At 41.9% G+C, this 23,562-nt stretch overlaps 1 protein-coding gene and 1 long non-coding RNA gene across 15 annotated transcripts in view; one reads left to right on the forward strand and one right to left on the reverse strand.

Moving 5' to 3' along the window:
• Positions 1-23,562, forward strand: part of LOC102957346 — a 130,845-nt gene that overhangs the window by 56,750 nt on the left and 50,533 nt on the right. The window lies entirely within an intron of this gene.
• WIPF1 (WAS/WASL interacting protein family member 1) overlaps positions 1-23,562 on the reverse strand; it is a 122,824-nt gene that overhangs the window by 4,681 nt on the left and 94,581 nt on the right. For all 7 annotated transcript variants that reach the window (XM_042994726.1, XM_042994723.1, XM_042994725.1 and 4 more), the window contains 6 exons: positions 22,174-22,262; positions 18,055-18,184; positions 12,143-12,298; positions 8,487-9,260; positions 3,451-3,663; positions 2,625-2,738 (listed from right to left, as the gene is read on the reverse strand). In XM_042994726.1, coding sequence (XP_042850660.1) covers positions 2,625-2,738; positions 3,451-3,663; positions 8,487-9,260; positions 12,143-12,298; positions 18,055-18,184; positions 22,174-22,224 — 1,438 coding nt within the window. In that variant the 5' untranslated portion in view covers positions 22,225-22,262. The remainder of the gene's footprint in view (positions 1-2,624; positions 2,739-3,450; positions 3,664-8,486; positions 9,261-12,142; positions 12,299-18,054; positions 18,185-22,173; positions 22,263-23,562) is intronic.

A 23,562-nucleotide genomic window follows, 5' to 3' on the forward strand; every position in this document is an offset into this window, starting at 1 on the left:
CAGCTATTAAATTAAAAACCTAGGGGAAGGAGGTTGATTCTGTTACTGACTTAAATACACAAAGAGCACTTCAAGTAGATTAAGAATGCTTACATGAAACCAGGAAAAATATTTAGAGTCTATGTGAACAGCTCCTTAAAGTGAATTCATTTCTTAGTGTCCCCCAAATGAAGAGAAACAAGCTGTTTTTCTTATCAGAGAGAAGCCCCTCTTCACGCCACACACACACACACAGAACAAAGATACCTGTCCCACACAAAGGCTTATTTTCCACTCTTGTATAAATGTATTACACTTACACCTTTTTTATTAGTTATCTTCTAGGAATAGAGTATTCCACATAAATGAGTTTTTCTAGTAAATACACTTTCCCTTCCAAGCAGCAGTATTCTGTTTACTTCTGGCATTTGTTCATGGAAATTTTTAAAAAATATTTTCTAGTGTGCCTGGGTGGCTCAGTCGGTTGAGCATCTGACTTATGACTCAGGTCATGATCTCACGGTCTGTGAGATCGAGCCCCACACTGACAGCACAGACAGCACAGGGCCCACTTGGGATTCTCTCTCCCTCTCTGTCCCTCCCCTGCTCTCGCTTTCTCTGCCTCTCAAAATAAATAAATAAATAACATTAAAAATAAAATAAAATATTTTCTAATTCTTTGAATTCTTCAGCAGAGGCACAGAGCACAGTTTGACCTATTCTTCACAACCCCGCGGAAACTCCTGTATTGTCCTGTGCTATGATACAAAGTACAACTCTGTGCCCCTGTCACACAGCCAGTCCCTCTCAGGACCTGGGACTCCCACCTATCACGTCTCCCTGAAGCCACTGATTTTGCTTTTAACCAGCCTTGACTTCAGCTATGAATCTGCTCAGTGGCTGGGAAACAACCAACCAAAAATTATTTAAGAACTGTGTGTTGGGGCACCGGGTGGCTCAGTTGGTTGAGCCTCTGGCTCTTGATTTCGACTCAGCTCATGATCTCATGGTTTGTGAGCTCGATCCTCAAGTGGGGCTCCGTGCTGACTGCATGGAGCCTGCTTAGGATTCTCTCTCTCTCCCTCTCTTTCTCTCTGCCCCTCCCTGGCACATGCACGTGTGTGCATGCGCTCTCTCTCAAAATAAATAAACTTAAAAAAAAAAAAAAAGCGCTGTGTGTTAAAGGGTCAACAGGCATCACGTATGTGTGAGGAGCTCCATCTAAGGAATGAGGACAAGGCTAGGGATGCTTTGGCATTTATCTGAAAATGCTCACTTTTTCTCCATACATTTCTGGTTTGGGAGTTTGGTTCCAAATCTAAGACTGTCACACCTCTGAGCCTCAGCACTGAATCTGTATATTTCATGCTAATTCTTTCTGAGTTCTAACCACTTATTGTGTTGAAATTTCAGTTTCACTATTTCTTCTTGTTCACCTTTTTGTTTCAACAGGGGAAAGGAGATTCACTTCTTCATGGTGGCATTACATATTTTAGTAAAACCCAGAAACAATCTAAATGTCCAATAATGGTAAACTAAATTACTGTATGCTGACTTGATGGAATGGGCACGTGTTTTACTAAGCAAAACTGCACTCTATAATTATAACTACAAATCAATTCGAGTTATATGGATAAAAATGAGCAGAGGACCTGGTAAAATGAAAATAGATGTTATGTGGAGATTTTATGAAGATTATGTAGAAAGATTATGGGTGTATTTAAAATTTTCATGTAATGTTCTAGAAGCTAAAATCATAATAAATTTATTTTATTTTACTTTAATATTATTATTTTTAAGATTTTATTTTTTTAGTAATCTCTACACCCAAGGTGGGGCTCGAGCTCACAACCCCGAGATCAAGAGCATGCTCCACCGACTGAGCCAGTCAGGTGCCTCTTAATATTTTCATTTATTTATTTTTTAATTTTTTAAAGCTTATTTATATTTTGAGAGAGAGAGAGAGAGAGAGAAACACAGAATCCCAAGCAGGCTCCATACACTGTCAGCACAGAACCTGATGAGGGGCTTGGACCCACAAACTGCAAGATCATGACCCAAGCCAAAATCAAGAGTCAGACGCTTAACAGACTGAGCCACCCAGATGCCCCATCCCCTTACTATTTTTTTAAGTAATCTCTACACCCAACATGGGGCTTGAAGTCACGACCCTGAGGTCAAGAGAGTCACATGCTCTACTGACTAAGCCTGCCAGGTGCTCCTAATCCTAATATATTGAAAATATCAGAGCAGTTACAGTGAGTTTTTGTTATAATTATTAAGACATTTGGCTAGTCTCAAAACTGGTAGTAATAGAAGATGGCTCTATTTGTGCTATCTTAGGAAAATCGAAATCGGGAAGGCTGTTCAAACAAGCAAAGCAATAAAATTTAACCTATTAGCAAACCAGTTATTTTGAGCTTGTAATGACACATTAAAATGATCATTTCTCATATGCATTCTGGATATCTCCATTTTTCCCTATTGCTTGTGGAAGGGGAGTTTACCAGAATGGAGACAGCTCCATATGGGGCTCTCTGCCCCACTCTAGGCAAGAGGCCAGGATTTCCTATACAACCCTGAGTTGTATATAACCCAGGCTATTCCAGTATGAAGCCACCAAAAGTCCTTGCAGAAATACTCACTCCGGGTTTCATTTCTTGCCAGTTTACTGGGATAACTTTTGGCCGTTGGTACATATGGCTCTGGAGGTGGCAAATCAGAAATCGGATGGAAGTAGAATCTGCTTTCCCACTCATCTGAGAGAGAGAAACAAACAGTATCTTCAGTAACAATCTGCTATAAAGATTTATGTAATGAAAAGAGAGAACTGCAGAGATCACTTCTAGTTGTATGCCTAGAAGTTTAAAGCTCAAAATGCTACAAGTCACTGATTAGCACGTCAGTGGAATACAAAGCAAATCAAAGCAAAGACAGATAAATAATCCAAGTGACTTTAATTAGAGTGATTAGGACCCAGCCAGTCCCTCTCGGGAGCTAGGGGCTAAAGTCCGAGATACCTTTCTTCCCACCAGTGGGCAAAGAAGTAACTGGGGCCCTCTCATAACAAAGGCAGGGGAAACTGGCTTATGAACTGTAAACCATGGTGCCTCTTGCCTACAGCCAACTGTTGAGAAAGGTACATAAGGTAGGTAATAAGGTAAACTACAAAAAAAAATTTTTTTTCAGAGTCCTGGGATCTTCTAGAAAGTTAACCAAAATGAGACTTTAACAACGAGAGAGAAAAATGAACTGCCTTTTTGAAAAGTGGAGGAGGGAGGATTACTACTTTTAATTTGAAATTATAGTGGTCTCTAATGGTTACTTAGATCAGAGCAGTGCAGTGTGATAAGAATGAGGTTCACAGAAACAAGAAATGTTAACGCAAGCACACAAACAACAAACACAAATTTACCATTCAGTTGTCCCATAGCCTGAAAATGTTTCCAAGGAGCTGGGACCCCACCTTACCTTCACCTGAAGAGTCTTGGAAGCCATTTCTAATTGATGTTGATGGTGGAGGAGGGGGAGGTGCCCCAGCACCAGGCCTGTCGGGAGGAAGAGGAGGCCTAGGTCCACTCCTGGCACTATCTACTCCACTCCTGGACGGCAACTGGGGGGTGGCAGGCAGGGCCCGAGATGTGCTGCCATTTCTGCTTATTGGAGGGGGTGGTGGGAGAGGGCCTGGAACAAAAAAAAGGACAACATTTAGTGCAATACCTTACATCCTACATTACTAACGTTATGTCACCATCAATGTGCAATTATTGAACACCTGCTGGATACATGCCCTATAATTGGAAATGGTGGAGACTTTCTAAGAGATTTTCGTCAAGCATTGAGTAAGCACATATAAACAGAACTGAACTTACATACACATGTCTGTGTATAAAGAGTGCATACTGATAGTTAAATGGCTGCTTTGGTTTTGAGACAGTACTGATACAGTTAGGTTGAGAACAGGTGATAATTAATCCATGTATACTGACAGCTGTATACTTTAAAAACCACTTTATAATCCTTTTAAATAGCTACTGGACTAGTTTCTGTGACAATTATGAAATAAACGCCATTTGAAAAAGAATTACTGGGGCGCCTGGGTGGCTCAGTCAGTTAAGCGCCCGACTTCAGCTAAGGTCATGATCTCACAGTCTGTGAGTTCAAGCCCCACGTCAAGCTCTGTGCTGACAGCTCAGAGCCTGGAGCCTGCTTCGGATTCTGTGTCTCCCTCTCTCTCTCTGCCCCTCCCCTGCTCATGCTCTATCTCTCTCTGTCTCATAAATAAAAACATTAAAAAAATTTTTAAAAAGAATTACAAAAAGAGTAAGATAGTTATGAAGTTATTTTAGGTCTTTAGAGGGACTAGATTCTTTAAATGCACACTGGTATTGCTAATTACACATGCATGTTTCCATGATGCATACAATCTGTTTCCAGACAAGTGGCATCAGGAAGCCAGATACCAATCATCCTGAGAATGGCAGGAGTTCCTTCTTGGTTCTTCCTCTTTGGGGTGGCAGACTAACAGGGAGCAACAAACAGCTAGTCCCTGTGCATGGCTACACATGCTGGCATAGAGCCCTGACCCTGAGCAAGCTGGTTACTACATGGAACTTAATTACTATATACCTGAGATCACCTGATAGTCATCTCACAGCACTCTTGCCAGGAATAAGTAGCCAAAAAATCAAATAAAAAGTACTCTTTAAGTATTTGAAACCATTTAAAAAATTCAGTGGTATGGTAGAATCAGAACATTTTAATTTCCTAAAAATAAAGCAAAATTCTTCTTTTTGATAATACAAAAGAAACCTCTCTTGCTTGTCCCATCTTCCAAATTCAGAGACTATTTGGGTTATGAGTAAATGAAAAAAAAAAAAAAAAAAAACTTGAGCATTCTGATGCAAATCAAAATGGCCTTAGTAATTATTCCTGGTCTTCAGCAGCATGCTTTGCGTGCAAGATGCTGGCATTTTATGTAAATACATGTTATAGCTCTATAAATGTAAATATCTCTTATTAACTACAGAATCAGAAACCAACTGGAGGGCCTTAAACCGAACAACCCAGCCATTGCAGGTATCCCTGCCCGAAGTCTTGGCCCAAACCCCTGATGGGAGTAAGAGGCGTGCCCAGCCCTGGCTGGCCTCTCAAGGAGTCTTCAGTGCTTTTCCCAGCAGGGTTTATTTATTGCCCCATCTGTTTGCAATTGCTGGAGTCCCAGTCAGGAGGAGATGATTTATTGGGGGGCAAGTGTCTCACATACTGTGGGTGAACTTCACTGGTACTATCGCTACATAACTGTCACTAAATGCAAACTAGATTTCCAATATTATGGGGCCTGGTGCTATTAACTTGATCAACCTGGTATCTTTCTCTCTCTTTTTTTTAATGTAAATGTTCATGTTCCTAACTCTCCAACCTTCTAGGCCCCCTGCTCTAACCCTCAGCATGCATAACAAAAAACAGATTTCAATTTCTAATAATAAAATAATAATAATAAGCCATCACTGAATGGTACTACGTGCTAGGGATTAAGATAACCACATACTTGTCTCATTTAACTCTTACAACCCTGAGAAGTGTAGGGACAGCAGATGAGGCCTCTGATGTCGGAAGGTTAAAAAGCTCAAGTCAGGAGGCTAATGACTGCAAGAGTCTGGATTTGGCTCCAAATATGTCAAATTCTAAAGCCCACACCAAGCCAACCCACCTCTCAAAATACAGATGGTCCTTGATGACCTCTCATAGGATCCTTGTAGGAATGTAAGTTGGTAAGAATTTTCAATTTGGCAAAACCTATGAAATCTATAATTTGTCCTGAATACCTGACCAAAATATTGCATTTCAAGGATTTAATCCAAAGGAAACACATAGAAATGTGCAAAAATATTTAGATACAAGAATGTATTCCTTGCATTATCTGCAACAGCAAAAATCTAGAGATGGTCCATATGATTAAATAAATTAAGGTACATTTGTAGGCCATTATTATGCAGCCATTAGAAGTTAGGCTGTAGAAGAATAGTTAATCCTATCAGAAAATGTTAATGAGATTGTTAAATAAAAACAAACTATCAAATAGTATGCATAGTGTGATACTGATTTTGTAAACATATATATGTGTATATATAAATATACACACACATTTTATTTATTTTTCTTTCTTCCTTTTTTGTTTTAGTTAGCTCTATGCCCAACATGGGGCTTGAACTCAGGACCCCAAGTTCAGGAGTCGCATGTGCTACTGACTGAGCCAGCCGGGCACCCCTATAAACCATACATTTTAAAAAGAATGAAAAGGGGCACCTGGGTGGCTGAGTTGGTTAAGCATCCAACTTTGACTCAGGTGAATATCTCGTGGTTCATGAGTTTGAACCCCACATTGGGCTCTGTGCTGACAGCTCAGAGCCTGGAGCCTGCTTCAGATTCTGTGACACCCTCTCTCCCTGCACCTCCTCTGTTCACACTTTGTCTCTCAAAAAATAAACGTTAAAAAAAAATAAAAAGATTGAAAAGATAATAAAAAATGTTACAAATGATTATTTCTGGGTGGTGGTAGTGAAGGATTACAGATCTTTTTTGTTGTCTTTATATTTTTCTGTATTTTCCATAATAAACAGATGTGATTTAGGTAATCAAAGGAAATAATAAATAGGGGCGCCTGAGTGGCTCAGTCAGTTAAACATCCAACTCTCGATTTCGGCTCAGGTCATGACTCACATTGGTGAGTTTGAGCCCCGCCTTGGGTTCTGTGTTGACTGTGTGGAACATACTTGGGATGCTCTGTCTTCCTCCCTCTCTGCCCCTCCCCTGCTCATGCTCTCTCTCTCTCAGAAATAAATGAACACTAAAAAAGAAAGAAAGAAAGAAAGAAATAATAAATGTTACAGCTATATGTCACAGACTATCCTATTTAGGGGAAGAATGAATCTGTTGATTTGTCTATTTGGTAGAGTCATGCAAACAGCTCTTCAATCACCTTGGGGGAAAACCCGTAGTGGTTAGATAAGAAGAAAACGTTGCACTTCATTCATCGGACTGTTCTTGTTTGTTCTTTGAAGAATACTTAATGAGATGCCATGATGTGCAGGGATCGGACTGAAGGGACTACTAGTAGCTTTTCAGATTTGTAGCCTACTCTCTGTGGCAGGGTGGTTTCAAGTAGTGGTTCTCAGACTTCGCAGAACATTAGAGTCACTGGGGAGCCTCCAGATATCTTGATGATCTGTCTGTAACCCAGACCAATGAAACCAGAAACCGTGGGGAAGGGACCCAGGCATCCACGTTTTAAAGCTGCCCAGGTGATTCTAGAATGTGGTCATGTTCACGGACTACTGGTTTAAAGAATGTTTATTAGGTTTTTGAGGTCACAGGGCAAAAGGTTAGCTTCTCCTAAAGAAAAATATGCCCGAGCTCTGTGCCCCGAAGCCTGGATCCTGCTTTGGATTCCGTGTCTCCCTCTCTCTCTGCCCCTCCCCAACTCACTCTGTCTCTCTCAAAAATAAGTACACATTAAAAAAAATTAGAACAACAACAACAAAATGCCCCATTTCCAGGCATCCTGTATATATAATAAGGTTAAATTTAAAATGTAGATGGTTCTCCTGAACCCATCAATAGCCACTGTGTAATATAAAGCACCTATTATAATTAGGAGAGAGTACAAGCTCTAGGGAATCCTCATTTCATTTCATTTCATTTCATTTCATTTCTTCATTTCATTTCATTTCATTTCATTTCATTTCATTTCATTTCATTTCATTTCATGGTGTCTCAAAGTTCTTCCCTTAGATCAAGCTTTCTCAGCTCTGGGCAGGGCGGTGGGGGGTGGGCACAGATGAGCTTCAGAAGGGCTTTCAATCCACGAAACAGCCCGCAGATTGTGAGTTTACGCTTATGAGCATTTTTATGAACAAAGGCCTATACCTTTATCTGATTCTCCAAGGGATTAATGTGCCAGAGATGTTAACAAACAGCAAAATGGACTCTAATGTTTGTCTTTAATGAGCAGGGAGGAGGCCTCAAAGTTTGACCGATGAAGAGAGCAGTACAGGAAAAGGTCATTAGCTCTTAAATAACTGCCCTTCTTGTTGGAATAATGGGTCCCTCTTGCAGGAGGTGGGAATTTATTTGCCCAATTAAGACAGCTGAAATTCACTTTAGGAAAGGCAGGGTAGCAGAGCCATGAGCATATTTCAGAACAGAAGGTGAAGGTTCTGGTCTCTTCCAATTAACTAGCTTGTGATCATTTGACTTTGTAAGTTACTCAGTCTCCTCATCTCTAAAATGCAAACAGAAGTAGCAGCTCCCCCTCCCCGCCTTCCTCCGAGGTTTACATGAGGTCAGGATGAAATCAAACGCGATAAGCGTCACTTAAAAGATCCGAGTGGCTGGCCAGAGAGTTCACTTAAGCTTCTGTTGGACTCCACTCACTTATATGAGGATTAGTGACATGGGGGCAGGCTGGGCTGTAGGAAGACAACTCACCCCAGGTGTTGCCTTACCTGATCTGCCTGGTGGGTCCCTCACTGGAGGAGGGGGTCTCTCATTGGGCGGGGGAGGAAGAGGGCCCGAACGTCCTGGTGAAGGTAAGGGGGGTGCAGACGAAGAAGTAAGGGACAGATTCCGCTGTGGGAGTCTTGGGGTTTCATCACTGCCACTGGAACCCGGAGGCAGGGGAGGAGGGCCGGGTCTGCTTGGTGGTGGCGGTGGCGGTGGGGCCTGTGAGGAGGAGGAAGGCCTCGGGGTAGAAGGCACTGGGGGCTTGCTGTTCTGAGGGGGAGGGGGTGGGACTGCCTCCCTATGGACGGAGGGCCTGTTGCCCACTGGAGGAGGCGGAGGAGGGGGTTTGTCATCCAAGGCCCTGCTGGGGGTAGGGGGCAGGGGAGGCCTGTTGGAGAAGGGTGAGGAGGAGCCTGAGGGTGTCTGGCGTATGGAGCCTCCTCCAAAAGCAGCACCTCGGTTTCCAGGGAAAGGGGGAGGAGTTGGCCCAGGGCTGGGCTGCCTGGGGGCCCCAGGCACTGGTGGGGACCCTCGGTTGTGCAGACTTGATTGAATGGGTCTTGGCGTATTAGGTACTGGAGGGGGAATGCTTTCAGGCTTTGCGCCCACGTCGGGCCTTGGGGGAGGCATTCGGTTCCTCTGAGGCTCTGGGGGACCACTTCTGTGGCCTGGGGAAGGCACAGGAAATCTCCCTGGGCCACTTGGGGGTGAGAAAGGTTTGGCAGATGTGGATCTTCCTCCCGGTGGCAAAACTGGGAGTCGGCTTCCTCCAGAATCTAAAGAACAGGAAAAAAAAAAATCCAGTTAGGAAATTAGGACACCTCCCCTTAAAGAAAATCAGAGAACTAGAGTGTATTCTCAGCTACTGGAAGTCCTTTCCTAGATGCCATAAAGTACAGGTAACTATCATTTATATAAATCAGATTCTGTGTGGTCCTTCCTGGAGTCAGAAAGACGGATCCCAGGTCCCTGTGTACCTGCTACTTCCAGGTTCTACAACCTGGCAGCTTTCAAAAGGATTTTGGAGAGCTCTCTTGGCATTATGTGTGTACAAGAACCAGGAGAAAGTTGGGAAGGGTTCCAGAGAGATAGCCCTATTCATTATCAGAAGATGCTGCAGGTACATGGGATTTCTGCTAATGATTTTCTTTCTCTCCATCCCCACCCCTGTCCTCCTGTGCCTGCACCTCTCCGCTTTGAAAAAATAACTTAGCCATGTTGGGTGAAAAATCAGTTTTCCCAATGTATAAATCTCCATATGGGTGGGCTTACCTAGTCCCTTTGAACAGAATTCCCAAGAGAAAGTGTAAAAATGTAATGGAAGAATTAGAACGGAAATAAGAAAGAACTAACACAAGAAAAAGAAACTGTCAAAGTTTAATTGAAAGACTCAACACCAGGGGTTGGTCTTGATCTGCAAAGGAGGAGGAAACTACACAAGTGTTTTTCCTTACTGAGTCAACTTCCATTTCAGCAGTGGCAGGTCAGAACAACTCTATTATATCATTAATATTAAACTTCTTCGGTTCAACAAAAGGGGCCAAAGTTATGGAAAAAATTCAAACTACCACCCCAGAATTTCTTGGAACCCAAGGTAATTCTCAAAAAATGATTAGTCTAAAAACTTCCACCATCTCACCCATAAGCTTATTAAGGTACTAAATATTTATTGAGGACCTGCTGTATATCAGCCATTATTCTACATGCTAAAAGACAGAGGAGTAAACAAAATAGAAAAGATCCTGCTGTCCTGTGGTTTACATTCTTGTGGGGGGAGATACATAATAAGCCGGCAAACATAGAAATATTCTCAGATAGTTGTAAGTATTAAAAAGAAACTAAAATAGGTTGATGAGATGGAGAGGCCAGGATAGATGGGGTGGCTGAGTGGGGATGGCTTTTCGGACAATGTCACATTTGAGCTGAGGCCAGTCATAGAAAGGTGAGGAAGAGGTGCTTTAGGCAGAGGACCAGCAGGTGCAAAGGCCCTGGGGCGGGAATGAGCTTCAAGGTGAAAAACTGAGGCCTATGTGCCTGCGGCACAGTGAACATGGAGAACCTAGCATATGGACCCTGAGTGGCCAGCAGGGGTCAGGTCATAAGGAACTTTGAAAACCAGAGGAGTTCAGGTTTTATCCAAGGCACAGTAAGAAACATTTGGATGGATTTATACAGTGGAGTAACATGAACTCTAGACAGAATTTTTAATTTCAACTTTGGTACTAGAAAAAAGGTGTATTTTCCTTGACTGTGTGCTATAATTCTGTGTCACCAGCTTGTGATAAATTCTGTTGGAATTCCAAGTTCAGATTAAAGCTGCAGTTATTAGGCATGTATACATCACACAGCTAGTATTCCTTATGTGGATGGTATACTATGATGATGTATACATCTGGTATACCATTTTGAGCACAAACTTAAATTCCATCTTCATTTTATTATTAAATTTTATTTATTATTTTTGAGAGAGAGAGAGAGAAAGCACGTGAGCAGGGAAGGGGCAGAGAGGATGGGGGCAGGCAGAGGATCCAAAGTGGGCTCTGTGCTGACAACAGATAGCCCAGTGTGGGGCTTGAACTCATGAACAGTGAGACCATGACCAGGACCGAAGTCAGACACTTAACCAACTGAGCCACCCAGGCACCCCTTCATTTTCTTATTTTATTTGCAGTTATCTTTTGCCTTAATTTCTTCACCTACTTCATTCAGTACTTTGTTAAAGTACTGAATGTCTGCATTTGTCAGCTGCCTCCTTTTTGAAGTGGGTTTTAAATAAGTAAATTTAAAGGTAAATGCAGGTCTGGCAAGATAGAATCTCTCATGTTATCAAGCCTGTTTTTCGATATTGACCATTCAACTACTAACTAGTCAGATAACCCTGAGGATTCAGTGGCTTTATCTTCATATGATTGTGAGAATTTCATACTTTCCCAGCAGACATTAAACGATCACAGAATTAGAAAGAAAAGTCTTCCAGCATAATAAACATTAATACAGAAAGTTTTATGGTAAAATGTATCAAGCCTCATGCACTTTGCAGGGTTTTTTATTTGGTCATGACCAGATTTTTCAATTTTTCTCTCTGCCGTCAGGTTCAAAGACAGTCCTGTAGGACTCATTTCCCTGTGTCCCTGCAGAGAATATTTAGAATCACTGGCCCTCAAATGCCAGATGTCTGTCATGCAAAACACCTTTTCAGATTTAGTGCAATATGTAATTATATTGCATAGAACATGCTCCATAGTGTGTTTGAAAAGTGGCCCACAAGTATTTACTATACTAGACAGCTGGGTCAGGCTACCTCACAAAGAAAGGTGAATTTGCCAGGTCACCAGGCAGACTTTCCAGGGACGGCAAGTTCCATTTGCTCCTTCTTTTTCTTCCCACTCTAGCTCACCCTTTAGAAAAGTACAAAAAAGTACAAGTTACCCCAAGGACACTGGGCAAATACTTGACAGCTCAATGGAGCTGTCTGATTTTGATTAAAAAAAAAAAAAAAAAAAAGATGCTACATAGAGTCTTTTTTATAAAACAGTGTTAACATTTCAAGCCACCTAAAATGTTTGAAAGGGCACAGTGCCTGAGAAGGGCTGCCAAGCCTTCCAACCACCAAACTCTGCCTCATCTTGTTACTAAGTGAGAAAGAAACTGTCCTTACCACTCTCCCTGTTGGCTGTGGATCTCAGCTTCGGCATCCCAGCCTGGAACAGTCCTCCCAAACCAGGCGGTCCACCCCCTCCGAAACTGCCACCGCCACCGCCACCTCCGCCACCACCAAAGCCACCACTGCCACCAGCACCAGCGCCTTTGGGCTCTGCGGAAGGAAGAAAACACAGTCTCTTCACCATGTACGAAAACATCACTGGAGTCCTTCACAGCCTGAGCCCAAGTAAACAATAAACAATGAGGACCAAACTGGGAGCCAGCTCAAACTGGGCCTGTGGGGGCCTACTGGGATTTCATTAAAATGCAGGATTTTAAGGACTCACCCTACCCCTGGTCAGAAAAGGGTGGGGTTTCTGTTCACTCCAGGGCAGTCACAGGCTCCCCGGCCGAAGAATCAGTAATAGCTGATGACTTACCCCCACACCCCACCTTGGCGAGCTGCTACAGAGTTAACATCTGTATCTTAAGATTTGGTAAATAAAAGAATCTTCAAAGAAAGTCCAAAGGGGGAGGGGAGAGATACAATGAGAGGTGAGAAGAAAGGAAACTGTAAAAATAGAAGAAAATAAAATATCTCATAATTTTACTCCCTGGAAATGGAGGTTATTTTGTATTTTTTCTTGTTAGTACTTATTTCTAAGTACTTGTTAAGAAATTAAAAAGTTAAGTATTTTTCTTGTGAGTACTTACTTCTTGTTAGCTACTTACTAGTGCGCTTGTTAGGACGTATTCTTTCCTGTTAGTACTCTTCCATTTTATGGATTTTTTTCTTAAAATTAGGACCAGATTCACTAAAAAGCTTTTAGCCCACTCTTTTCACTTAACACTTTTTTGTTAGCATTTCCCGTGTCATTAAGTTATCTTTGAAAACATGAGTTTAAGGGACTGCGTTGCGTTTTAGAACATGAATATATTGTAGTTTATTTGACCATCTACTTATTTGATGGCCTTATGGGTTGATTTCAAATTTTTAATATCATAAAGCCCAACAGGAGGCTTAAACATTAAAAAAAAACAATCCCTGCAATTTAAGATGGTACAAAGATTTTGTTTTATTTTACATTTATGTCCCTAAAACTGTGGAAGATTCTGAAATGGGCAAACAAACAACAGCAACAACAACAAAGAAAAAGAAAAAGATTACTAAGTATCCTGTCTAGGCTTTTGGGTTATTTTCCAGGTCTTTCAGCTATTTTACAACTCTTTAAATTGTAGAAAACTGATAATAATTGTCCATAGAAACATAAATTAGTTGTATTCAGTGGCATGAAATTGATTACTGATGGATTTTGCACCTATTTGTAAATTTCCCCTCTGATCTGCCTAATGAGTGTGGTACTTTGAATTCTCCTTTGAACTGGTAACATTATACTGCTTCCCTCATTAATTAATGAGTTAAATATCTGACTTATGTTCTTTAAAAAAAATTTTTAATGTCTATTTATTATTTTTTTTTTTTTGAGAGAGAGAATGTGAGTAGGGGAGGGGCACTGAGAGAGAGGGAGACACAGTCTGAGGCAGGTTCCAGGCTCCAAGCTGTCAGCAAAGAGCCTGATGCCGGGCTCGAACTCACAGGCCCTGAGATCATGACCTGAGCCTAAGTCAGCCACTTAACTGACTGAGCCACCCAGGTGCCCCTGACTTATGTTCTTTTTATATCTGTATGAGAGCCATGATTATACTCTCTTTTTAAAAAAGGATCTCATGACAAAATACTTATGTATGTATGTCTATATTTATGAGGTTAAACATTGTTGAAAGTTCTATCCCTGGAAAACTTTCTAGAGTAGTATATGAAATCTACAAATTAGTAGGGGAGAATTGATACTTGTATGATATTTAGACCACCTGGAAATATGGTAGATTCTCCCATGGATTCTGGTTTACTCAGTGAAGATATGTAATTTTCATGATATGGGTCACATATCTTCTTGTTAGGGTTCCTTTGATACATTTTTGTTTGTTGAAATTGTTTCCCCTTTTGTAATTGGTTATCACTGGCATCAGAAAATTTCATTTGACATCTAAGAAACCATTTTGCTATATTTTCTAAATTAAAATTTATAAAACATTTATTGGATTTTTTAGTAGTTTAGACATATGGTCTGCAAATAATAAAGGTTTTGCCTCCTCTTTTCTAATAGCGGTGTATCTTATCTTAGTTCTAGTTTATGTAAGTAATAACTCTGATGACTGGACTTCCATGCAATATAAATTATTAATACTGTTAAACTAAAGACAACCACAGTTTGATTTTAATGAGCACACCTTTAATGTTTCAAAGTTACATTCTAACTATTGGTTTGAAATAGGTTTTTTTCCCTTCTAAGTATTCACAGTCAGCAAGGATTCTCTATTTTAGGTTTTTAAGACTTTCTTGGGGGTGCCTGGGTGGCTCAGGTCATGATCTCACAATTCATTGGTTCAAGCCCCGTGTTGGGCTCCATGCTGACAGCACAGAGCCTGCTTGGGATTCTCTTTCTGCCCTGTCCCTACCCCTCAAATAAATAAACTTAAAAACAAAAAATGACTTTCTTATGGCATGGAATTTTATCAAATGCCTATTCATGATCTGATATGGATTTGATATGATGGCTTAATAGACTTTCTAATGTTAAAAATGAGATAAACCCTGGTCTCGGTGAATTATTCTTTTAATATACTATTGAATTAGATGTTTTTGGTTTTAATTAGTATCTTCTCATCTATGATCATAAGTCCATAATAGGGTTTCTTAACCTTGAAACCACTGACACTTTAGGTCAGATAATTTTTTTTAAATGTTTGTTTATTTTGAGAGAGCAGAGAAGGGGCAGAGAGAGAGGGAGAGAGAATCCCAAGCAGGCTCTCTGATGTCAGTGCAGAGCCTGATGTAGGGCTTGACTTAAGACAAAATCAAGAGTTGGACACTTAACCAACTGAGCCACCCAGGAACCCCTCAGATCATTCTTTGTGGTGGGTGGCTATGTTGTTCTCTATAGAATGTTTACAGCATCCATAGCCTCTACCCACTAGATGTCAGTAGGAATCCCTCATTCACCAAGTTGTGACAACTAAAAATGCCGCCAAACATTGCACATGCCCCCTGGGACACTGATACATAGCTTTCTTTTTGTGTTTGCGTTGCCTTGGTCAAGTCTGAGGTTAGGATCATGCTAGTCTCATTAAGTCTATCAGATAGCTCTCCATCTCTTTCTATGTTTGGGAATAATTTGTATAGCACTTGAATGAGCTGTTTCTTAAAATCTGGAAGAATTTACTGATAAAACTGTCTGGCTCTAAACCTTTTGAGAGAGAAAGTAGCCTGATAAAGTTTTCAACTTTTCTCTTGCTCAATGAAGCTTCATGAGTGAATTTTGGTAAATTTTAATTTCTTTAAGATTTTAACATGTTTTAGCATATAAATTCATCATAGCATCCTTAATTTTAGTAAACCTGCTTGAATCTCTTACTAATCTACATTCTGAGTCCTAAACTTTATTCATTTGTGTTTTCCTTTTTTCTCGATTAGATTGATCATAAGTCTGTGTAGCTCTGTATATTTTCTAGATGTAGAGCTTTCTGGGCTACCTATGGGAGCTCTGCTGATAGAAGAAATAGTCTGATAGTGAACTGATTACTTCACCTAACAAATAAAATTACAATAATAATTTCTAGAAGTGTATGCAAAATTGTTTCCATATAAAAGTACACATTTTAATTAATTTTAATTATTACCAATAATAACATCATTTAAATATTATTCATTAATTAATGACACATTTTAGAATATTGCATTTACATAGGATGCCTTTACATGGCACTCAAAGAGACTGATGATCACTATCAGACATCATACATCAGTCTTCTTAACCAGAAACATTTGTGCACCTTCCAGATAGAGAAGCTGAAGTAGTTGAGGATAACTAATTGGCTCCAGGTTACTTCATTAGTAATCACACTGCAGAATAAGGCTGAATTAAGTTATAGGATGTATGGGGCACTTGGGTGGCTCAGTCAGTTAAGTGTCCAGCTCTTGATTTCAGCTCAGGTCATGATTTCATGGTTCGTGAGATTGAGCCCCACATTGGACTCTGTATTGACAGCATGGAGACTGCTTGGGATTCTCTCTCCCTCTCTCTCTGCCCCTCCCCTGCTTCATGCGTGCATGCTCTCTCTCTCTCAAAATAAAAATAAGTAAACTTAAAAAAAAGAGTTATATACAACCATGGTCCACATTTTGACATAGGACCCAGGGAAATTTCTGTTGGAAACAAATAAAAAACTATACATGGATTTTGCCACTTGCAAAGAGCCTGTGGAACAATATAGGAGACCATTAAGTGCATGGACAACAAGGGCATGCATTGGGTTGCATCATGTGTCCACCTAGCAAAGTGCATTCATAAACATCATTGAGCAGCTGGAAAGGAGAAGAACTAATATTTATTTCCATTTAATGGGAGGAGAAGAGGACCTTGAAGAACACAATTAGTTTCCAATAGTGGATTCAGGAATAGGCACTAGACTGTGCAGTCTTCTTCAACATCAGTGGGGAATTCACATCTACCTCTCTCGAGCCCTAGGCCCCTTCCCAGAGTGGAGAGAAAAACTGAACTCTGTCCCAGAGGTTGGCAGTTTGTGGAGCTCCTCTGGCCCCACAAACAGGCACCATGACTCACACAGCTTTGGACCAAGGCTTCCCAGAGATGAGTGGTGCCGGGCTCCCTTCAAGGAGAATCTTGTGGTACCAATCAAGAGGACTAAGGGGTTATAAAATACCATATCAGTTTTGTGGGCATTTTGACTAAGAGGTAACTGTGTCAAGTCAAGGGTAAAATACCCCATAGTGGCTTTTGGAGATTGGTGTTCTCTCCTCTGTGACACAGAGCCTGGTAACAGAGCAACATGTAAAAGCCTTGTCTTGGCCTTCCTCTTTTCCATTTTCTCCACACCCATGTTCTCGCCTTCTTTCTTCTCTACCCATTAGGTGCTTTTCCTAGAACTTCCTCCTAAACACTTCTGATCCTCTACTTGGCTAAAATCCTGTATCACTTTCCAGTGTCTACAAGGCTCCCTCTGGTGATTTTGGAAAGTCAGTCTATTTCCTATGGAGTCCAAACGGGATGTGTGTGTAGGATGTATTTTGGGGACATCTAGCTGGCAGTGGAGAGGTCTAGGAACATGAGGAGACGGTCTCGAGGCCTGGTTATTAACTACCAGTGGATTCTAGTCATGGGTACATTTTCATTCTGTTGTAAATGTTAACAGGAGCCCTGTTTGTTTATACATACCCTGCTTTGTTCTAGAAAGTATCTCAGACTTATGATGGATAGATAAGCAAAGTTGTGATCTCATTTCCTCTCTCTCTCCCAGCTCCTGAAAATCGCATCTTACACTTGAATGACACATTCCAGACCACAAAACACTTTTGCATGGTCTTGTTTGATGCTCACGGCACGCCCGCGAGAGCAGCAGAACACATATTATCTCCACTTTACAACTGAAGACAGTAAGGCTCGGAGATGGTAAGGGGTGGATGTGCCAGAACCCAAACCTACGTCCTCCGATTCTAGGGCTCTTTCCATATTGCACGCTGCCTTTTGATCTGCGGTGCAAACAGTAACGGGTTAACTTCCAGAAAGTGTTGTGAATAATTCAGAGAATCGCTGCTGTGTGTGCCTTGGACAAAGAGTTATTATACTGGCTTCCTGCAGCATTAGAGGGAACCCAAGCCGGAGCTGTGGCTACACTGAGTGATACAAGTCCCTTATTTTGCTAGCTTTGCAGCTGTTGTTAACCAAAAAAAAAAAAAAAAAAAAAAAAAAAAAAAAAAAAAAAAAAATCTTTCTGGAAGGGTAGGGTTGGGTTGATGGTTAGGCCATAAATCATGTATCTCCATGGAAAACAGCTTTTTTCACTTACTGTCCAATATCGGTGCACTTCTGTCATTGGTGACAGTCTTCTTCAGTTTCTTCCCTTTGCTGATGTCAGACAGAAGGGCATTTCTCCCAGCCTGTTCGGACTTATTCAAGGTAGGCTTTTCTGTATTGGCCTAAAAGGAGAGCACGCACATTTGTATTCATCTCTTGAATTAAAAATCATGTACCACAACACTCGGTGGGGACAGCTAGAGTATTGGAAGCTTGTTATTGAGGTTCTTGGCAATAGGCTGTAAATTCTCCACAAGTTTTAGATCCGATGTCATTCTTTTTAAGACCCAGACATTTGGGAACAGATGCAGCAATAAATTACACTCATTTTTAATGCAGGAAGAGTCAGTCCCTGATAAAAGTCTCTAAAAATTCAGACCACAGTCTGGCCGTAACCAACGGAGCCAGGGATGGATGCGAAGAGACGAGAAGGGAATTTTAAGTCTAAGAGGATTCTGCTGGATACTACGAAGCTTCACCCTCCAGAACGTGCCCTGAAGATCAGCTTCTCCTTCACATCTTTTAGAGCTAACCTGATGCAAGGGGCAAATGGTCTGTAGCACAAAGGGTCAGCTCTTTGTTCTTTAAATCCACCAAAGTTTTAGAAAACAATTCCCTCTCTCTACATTGCCGAAGACTTTTTTTTTTCTTTTTAATTTAAGCCAGACCTGAGGTGTATTTTACATGTAGTAAAATCACTCTTTTAGTGTAGAGTTCCACCAGTTTGACAACCATACACAGTCATGTAACCATCACCACAATGAAGATATAGAACATGCCCATAATCCCAAAAAGTTCCCAGAAGTCCCTTACTGGAGGTGTTTCTAATGTTCAATCCCTTTGAAAGCTTGGCTCACAGAGATTGCAGGGTAGACAAAGGTGGTGGTTTAAAATGTTTAGGTATTTTCTCCCTTTTCCAGAATTCCTAGGAAAGATCCTCGCTGTGAAATTGAGATCTCACTTTCTCAGGGTTATTTGATGGAGTGGGGACACGAGGAGCCCAGCACACAGGACTCGGAAGTAGGCATGTGCCTGTGTCTGCCACATGTAGAAACTGGCTTGGTCTGGCCTGGCCCCAGGGACACTTGGCTTCCCCAAACCCAAAGGTCCTTCCAGCAGACCTAAGAGACCTTCTAGGTTGGCCCCGGCCCTTCTTGAAGGATCTGACTCCAGAGGAGCCAGCGAGGGGCACAAGAGGTAAAGCTGGGGCATTTTAGCTGGAGCCCTCACCCAGCGATTTAGTATCAGAGTCGGAGGCAGAGGGAAAGCTAAGGAAAACCCGGAAGCAGGCTACATGGAATCTCTGTGTTAAGCTGGAAGGGTCTTGAAATAATTACAGAGTATTATTTGCTCATAATAACAGCAGTTATCATTTATATAGTTTTTCCCCCGGGCCAGGCACTGCGTTTAGAACTTTTATGTGTATTAATTCATTTGGTCCTCATCAACCCTGTGAGTCATTATTTCCATTTTACGGACAAGGAAATAGAGGCACAGGGAAGTGGAATCATTTGCCCCAGTCACCCAGCTAGTCAGAGGGGGAGGAGGTAGGATTCAAACCCTGGCTGTCTGACCCCACAGCCTTCCCTGTAACTTGGCAGAAGGGTAAATGTGGGATCAACAAATGCCCCTTTGCCCAAATTGGGGAGATGCTGTTAAAAGGCACAAAATCAAACTACAAGATGAATACATCCTGGAGATCTACTGTACGGCACAGTGATTACAGTTAACAATACTGTATTATAAGCTTCAAAGTTGCTAAGAGACTAGGTCTTAAATGTTTTCACCAGAAAACAAGGAATGATAATTATGTGATGTGAAAGACAGGCCAGCTAAAGCTAAGGTTGCAATTACACCGCAATACATAACTGTAGCAAATCAACCCCTTGTATGACTTAAACGTACACAACGTTCCTCGCCAGTTATAAATCTCAGTTAAAAAAATAACAAAGTACCCCTTCCCCACCTGCCTCCAACACACCCCTGAAGCAAGCCTGTTAACAGCAGCTTCTCAGTGCTCCTTTCCAGACGTGCTTTTTATGTGTACAGTTCACTTTTGCTAATGGAGTCACCTTCCATTCCTCTGAAACTGTTTTTTTCAACTCAACAACACATCTTGGAAAGAACTTTTATTTATTTATTTATTAAAAACATTTTTTTAAATGTTTATTTGTTTTAGATAGAGAACATGAGCAGGGGAGGGACAGAGAGACAGAGGGAGACACAGAATCTGAAGCAGGCTCCAGGCTTTGAGCTGTCAGCACAGAGCCTGATGTGGAGCTCGAACCCACAAACTGTGTGATCATGACCTGAGCTGAAGTCGGACGCTTATTAACCAACTGAGCCATCCAGGTTCCCCTTAGAAAGAACTTTTAAAATTCCCTGTCTTCATTTTAAGGATGAAAAAAAAAAAAAAAAAAACAACAAAAAACAATCTGAGGCCCAGAGAGGTTAAGCACTGGCTCTCTTACCACCTTGGGGTCAGCAATTTTCACCGGCCTCCTGTTATGCCTCCGAATTTATCTTGGTGCCCAACCTCCTTGGGTGCTACTTCTGCAGTCAAGAACCCTTAACTGAACTGTCCCACTAGACAGTGCCCTAGGATGGCCACTAACCCCCCTTTCCCTTTCCTCATCTCTATATCCGATTTCTTTAGGATCTTGCTTTCAGTCACAGAATAATGGGTGGAAATGAGTTAATAGGATACATTTCAGTCACTCTGGTACAACTTGTATAACTTGTGTATCTTCTCAGCTACCTGTATTATTTATTTAGTATTTTTCATTAAGTCAGTCCACTATACTATTATACTATTTTTCAGGTGAATATTTTCTTTTAAATTAACTCACTATTAAACCCTCAGTTTGATGTGCTAGTTATAATTTTTAGAACATGCATTAAAATCATTACATGAGCATTAAAATAAAAAAAAATAATTAATCCATGTACTTACCCAGCTAGTGGTATAAAACCACTCTTTGGGGGAAATACAGATAAACAAGCCTGCTATGTTAGCCAGATCAGAACTTTTCAAACTTCTCTGAGTGCGGGACCAATTAAAAAAAAATTTTTTTTTTCCAATGCATCTTGGACTGAAACTTTTGTAACAATTAATTTGTAGAAACATGAATTAGTTAAAACAAGAGACACACAACAGACACAATACTATTGTCAAATTGCTCTGTATCTTCGTGCTTACTCTCAATTTCTGTAACTATCTCCTTGGAGCCCCTAACCAGCAGTCAGAGGACCATACAGAGTAGCAACAAGCCAACTAATTGTTCTTCCAACTAGGTTCCAGCTTCAGATGGACTCTGTAAATGTGTCCTGTGGAAGTCTGGGCAAGAGACTTTTCCTCCCCGAGCCTCAGTTTCCCCAAATGAGAAATGAAGGACCCATCGCTGTGAGGCTCCTTAGTGGGGAGGAAGCCTCACAAGCTGAGGGAGTTAATGGGGCGATGGGGTGTGTCTGTGAACCTTTCTGTATCACCACGTGGAGGGCTGCCGGTTTCCTGTAAGAGGGTGCACTAATTTCTGAGGATAGGTCTATCAAGAGATGAGGAGGAGCCCAGTGAAGATATTCCATTGGAAAGTGGACATTTAAATGCAAGGACAGTTTTAAAGCAGGATATGAGTATGGGGGAAGCGGGGATAGGGGGTGGTGGATGATATCTGCTAAAAATACAGGTGGGAATAAAGGGGAAAAGGCAGAGAAAAAGAAAAGGGTGAGTCTGCAGGAAGCTTTAACGGATGCATTTCATACAGAGACCTGGGTTTCTGGACTGTCCTTTCCAGAAGTTAAAGGCTAGAAGTCGAGTCCATTTGAATGGAAACCGTGCACACCTGGCAGAACCCCTGTGAACACGTCTCGGGCTGGTGTGTGGGAAGGAAACCCAGTGAATGCACATCCCACACGTGTACTTGGCATTGCCTGGGACCTTTAACAACCAACCTTTTGGGATCTCAGGGTCTGGCTCACCCTGCACTGGGAAAACCTGCCGCACAGCACTTACCCAGAATGTGAATACACTGAAAACAAATACATGCGTGGCAGGGTTGCCTTAATCTGGCCTGCTCTGCGCACCAGTGACGGATGGTGAGGAGCTACTCACCAGAGCAAACGTCGGTGGGGGTGGGGGCGCCGGAGGGGGAGGGACGGGCATCTCGGACAGTTACACTTTCAACAGCCTTGCCGATGAATCTGTAAAAACAAAACAAACAGGAACAAAATATGGTCACATATTAGACTTTTTATTTACTTTTATTATTATTATTTTTTTTATTTTAGAGAGATAGCAAGCAGGAGAGAGGGGCAGAAGGAGAATTAAAACAAAATTTTTTTTTTATGTTTATTCATTTTTGAGAAAGAGAGAGACAGATTGTGAGTGGGAGAGGGGCAGAGAGAGAGGGAGACACAGAATCCGAAGCAGGCTCCGGGGCTCTGGGCTGTCAGCACAGAGCCCACCCGAGGCAGGGCTTAAATTCACGGACCGTGAGATCATGACCTGAGCCAAAGTCAGACACTTCATCGACAGAGCCACCCAAGCACCCCAAGAATTTTTTTAGATGTTTTATTTAGTTTTGAGAGAGCACGGGGTGGGGGGGTTGGCAGAGAGAAGGGGACAGAGGATTCGAAGAGGGTTCTTTGCTGACAGCACTGAGCCCAATGCAGGGCTCGAACTCACAAACCATTAGATCATGACCTGAGCTATAGTCATCTGTTCAACTGACTGAGCCATCCAGGTGCCCGAGAGAGAGAGAGAGAGAGAGAGAGAGAGAGAGAGAGAGAATTTTAACCAGGCTGCATACTCAGTGCAGAGCTTGACACGGGACTTGATCCCAGGACACTGGGATCATGACCTGAGCTGAAATCAAGAGTCAGAAGCTCAACCGACTGAGCCACCCAGGCCCCTAGACTTTTTAGTAACACTCTGTCCTAATCTTCCTTCCCTCCTTCCCACCACCAAAGTGACAGCTATTCACATAGGCCAAGTTTTATAAGGGATGGGAATTACCTTTACAACATTGCTAAGATGTTACCCTTCTGGAAGGATCCTAGCAGAGGAGGTTTCTGAGCCAAGATGGGCAAAGACAATGGAAGCAAAACTGGCCCCTCACACTTCTTGATTCTTCCACCCGCCAGAACAGGTCGGGGGAATGACACCTGGAGGGATCTGGGCCTGGGGCCTGAGTGAGCTGGAAGGTGGTCTTAAAACTGCTAGAAATGAATCTTGGCAAATCTGATGTTCAAGCGTCTCCTCATCCCCACTCATTTCCATGACGACATCCTATCTTGCTCTCCTGCTCCTGATCACTGCTTGTCTTCTTGCAGATGCCTGGCATTCGCCTGGGTCTGGGCACACACTGTGGAAATGCAAAGACCAATCTTTTTCTGGTTTTGCCTGCAAAGGTCTTACAGTCTTCCAAGAAAGAGGACAGGGATCAAGTAAAGCAGGCAGGGAAGATGGGCAAGGGGGCTGGATTCCTATCTTTGTGCTACC

This window comes from Panthera tigris, chromosome C1 (genome assembly GCF_018350195.1).
Source record: "Panthera tigris isolate Pti1 chromosome C1, P.tigris_Pti1_mat1.1, whole genome shotgun sequence".
Taxonomy (NCBI): domain Eukaryota; kingdom Metazoa; phylum Chordata; class Mammalia; order Carnivora; family Felidae; genus Panthera; species Panthera tigris.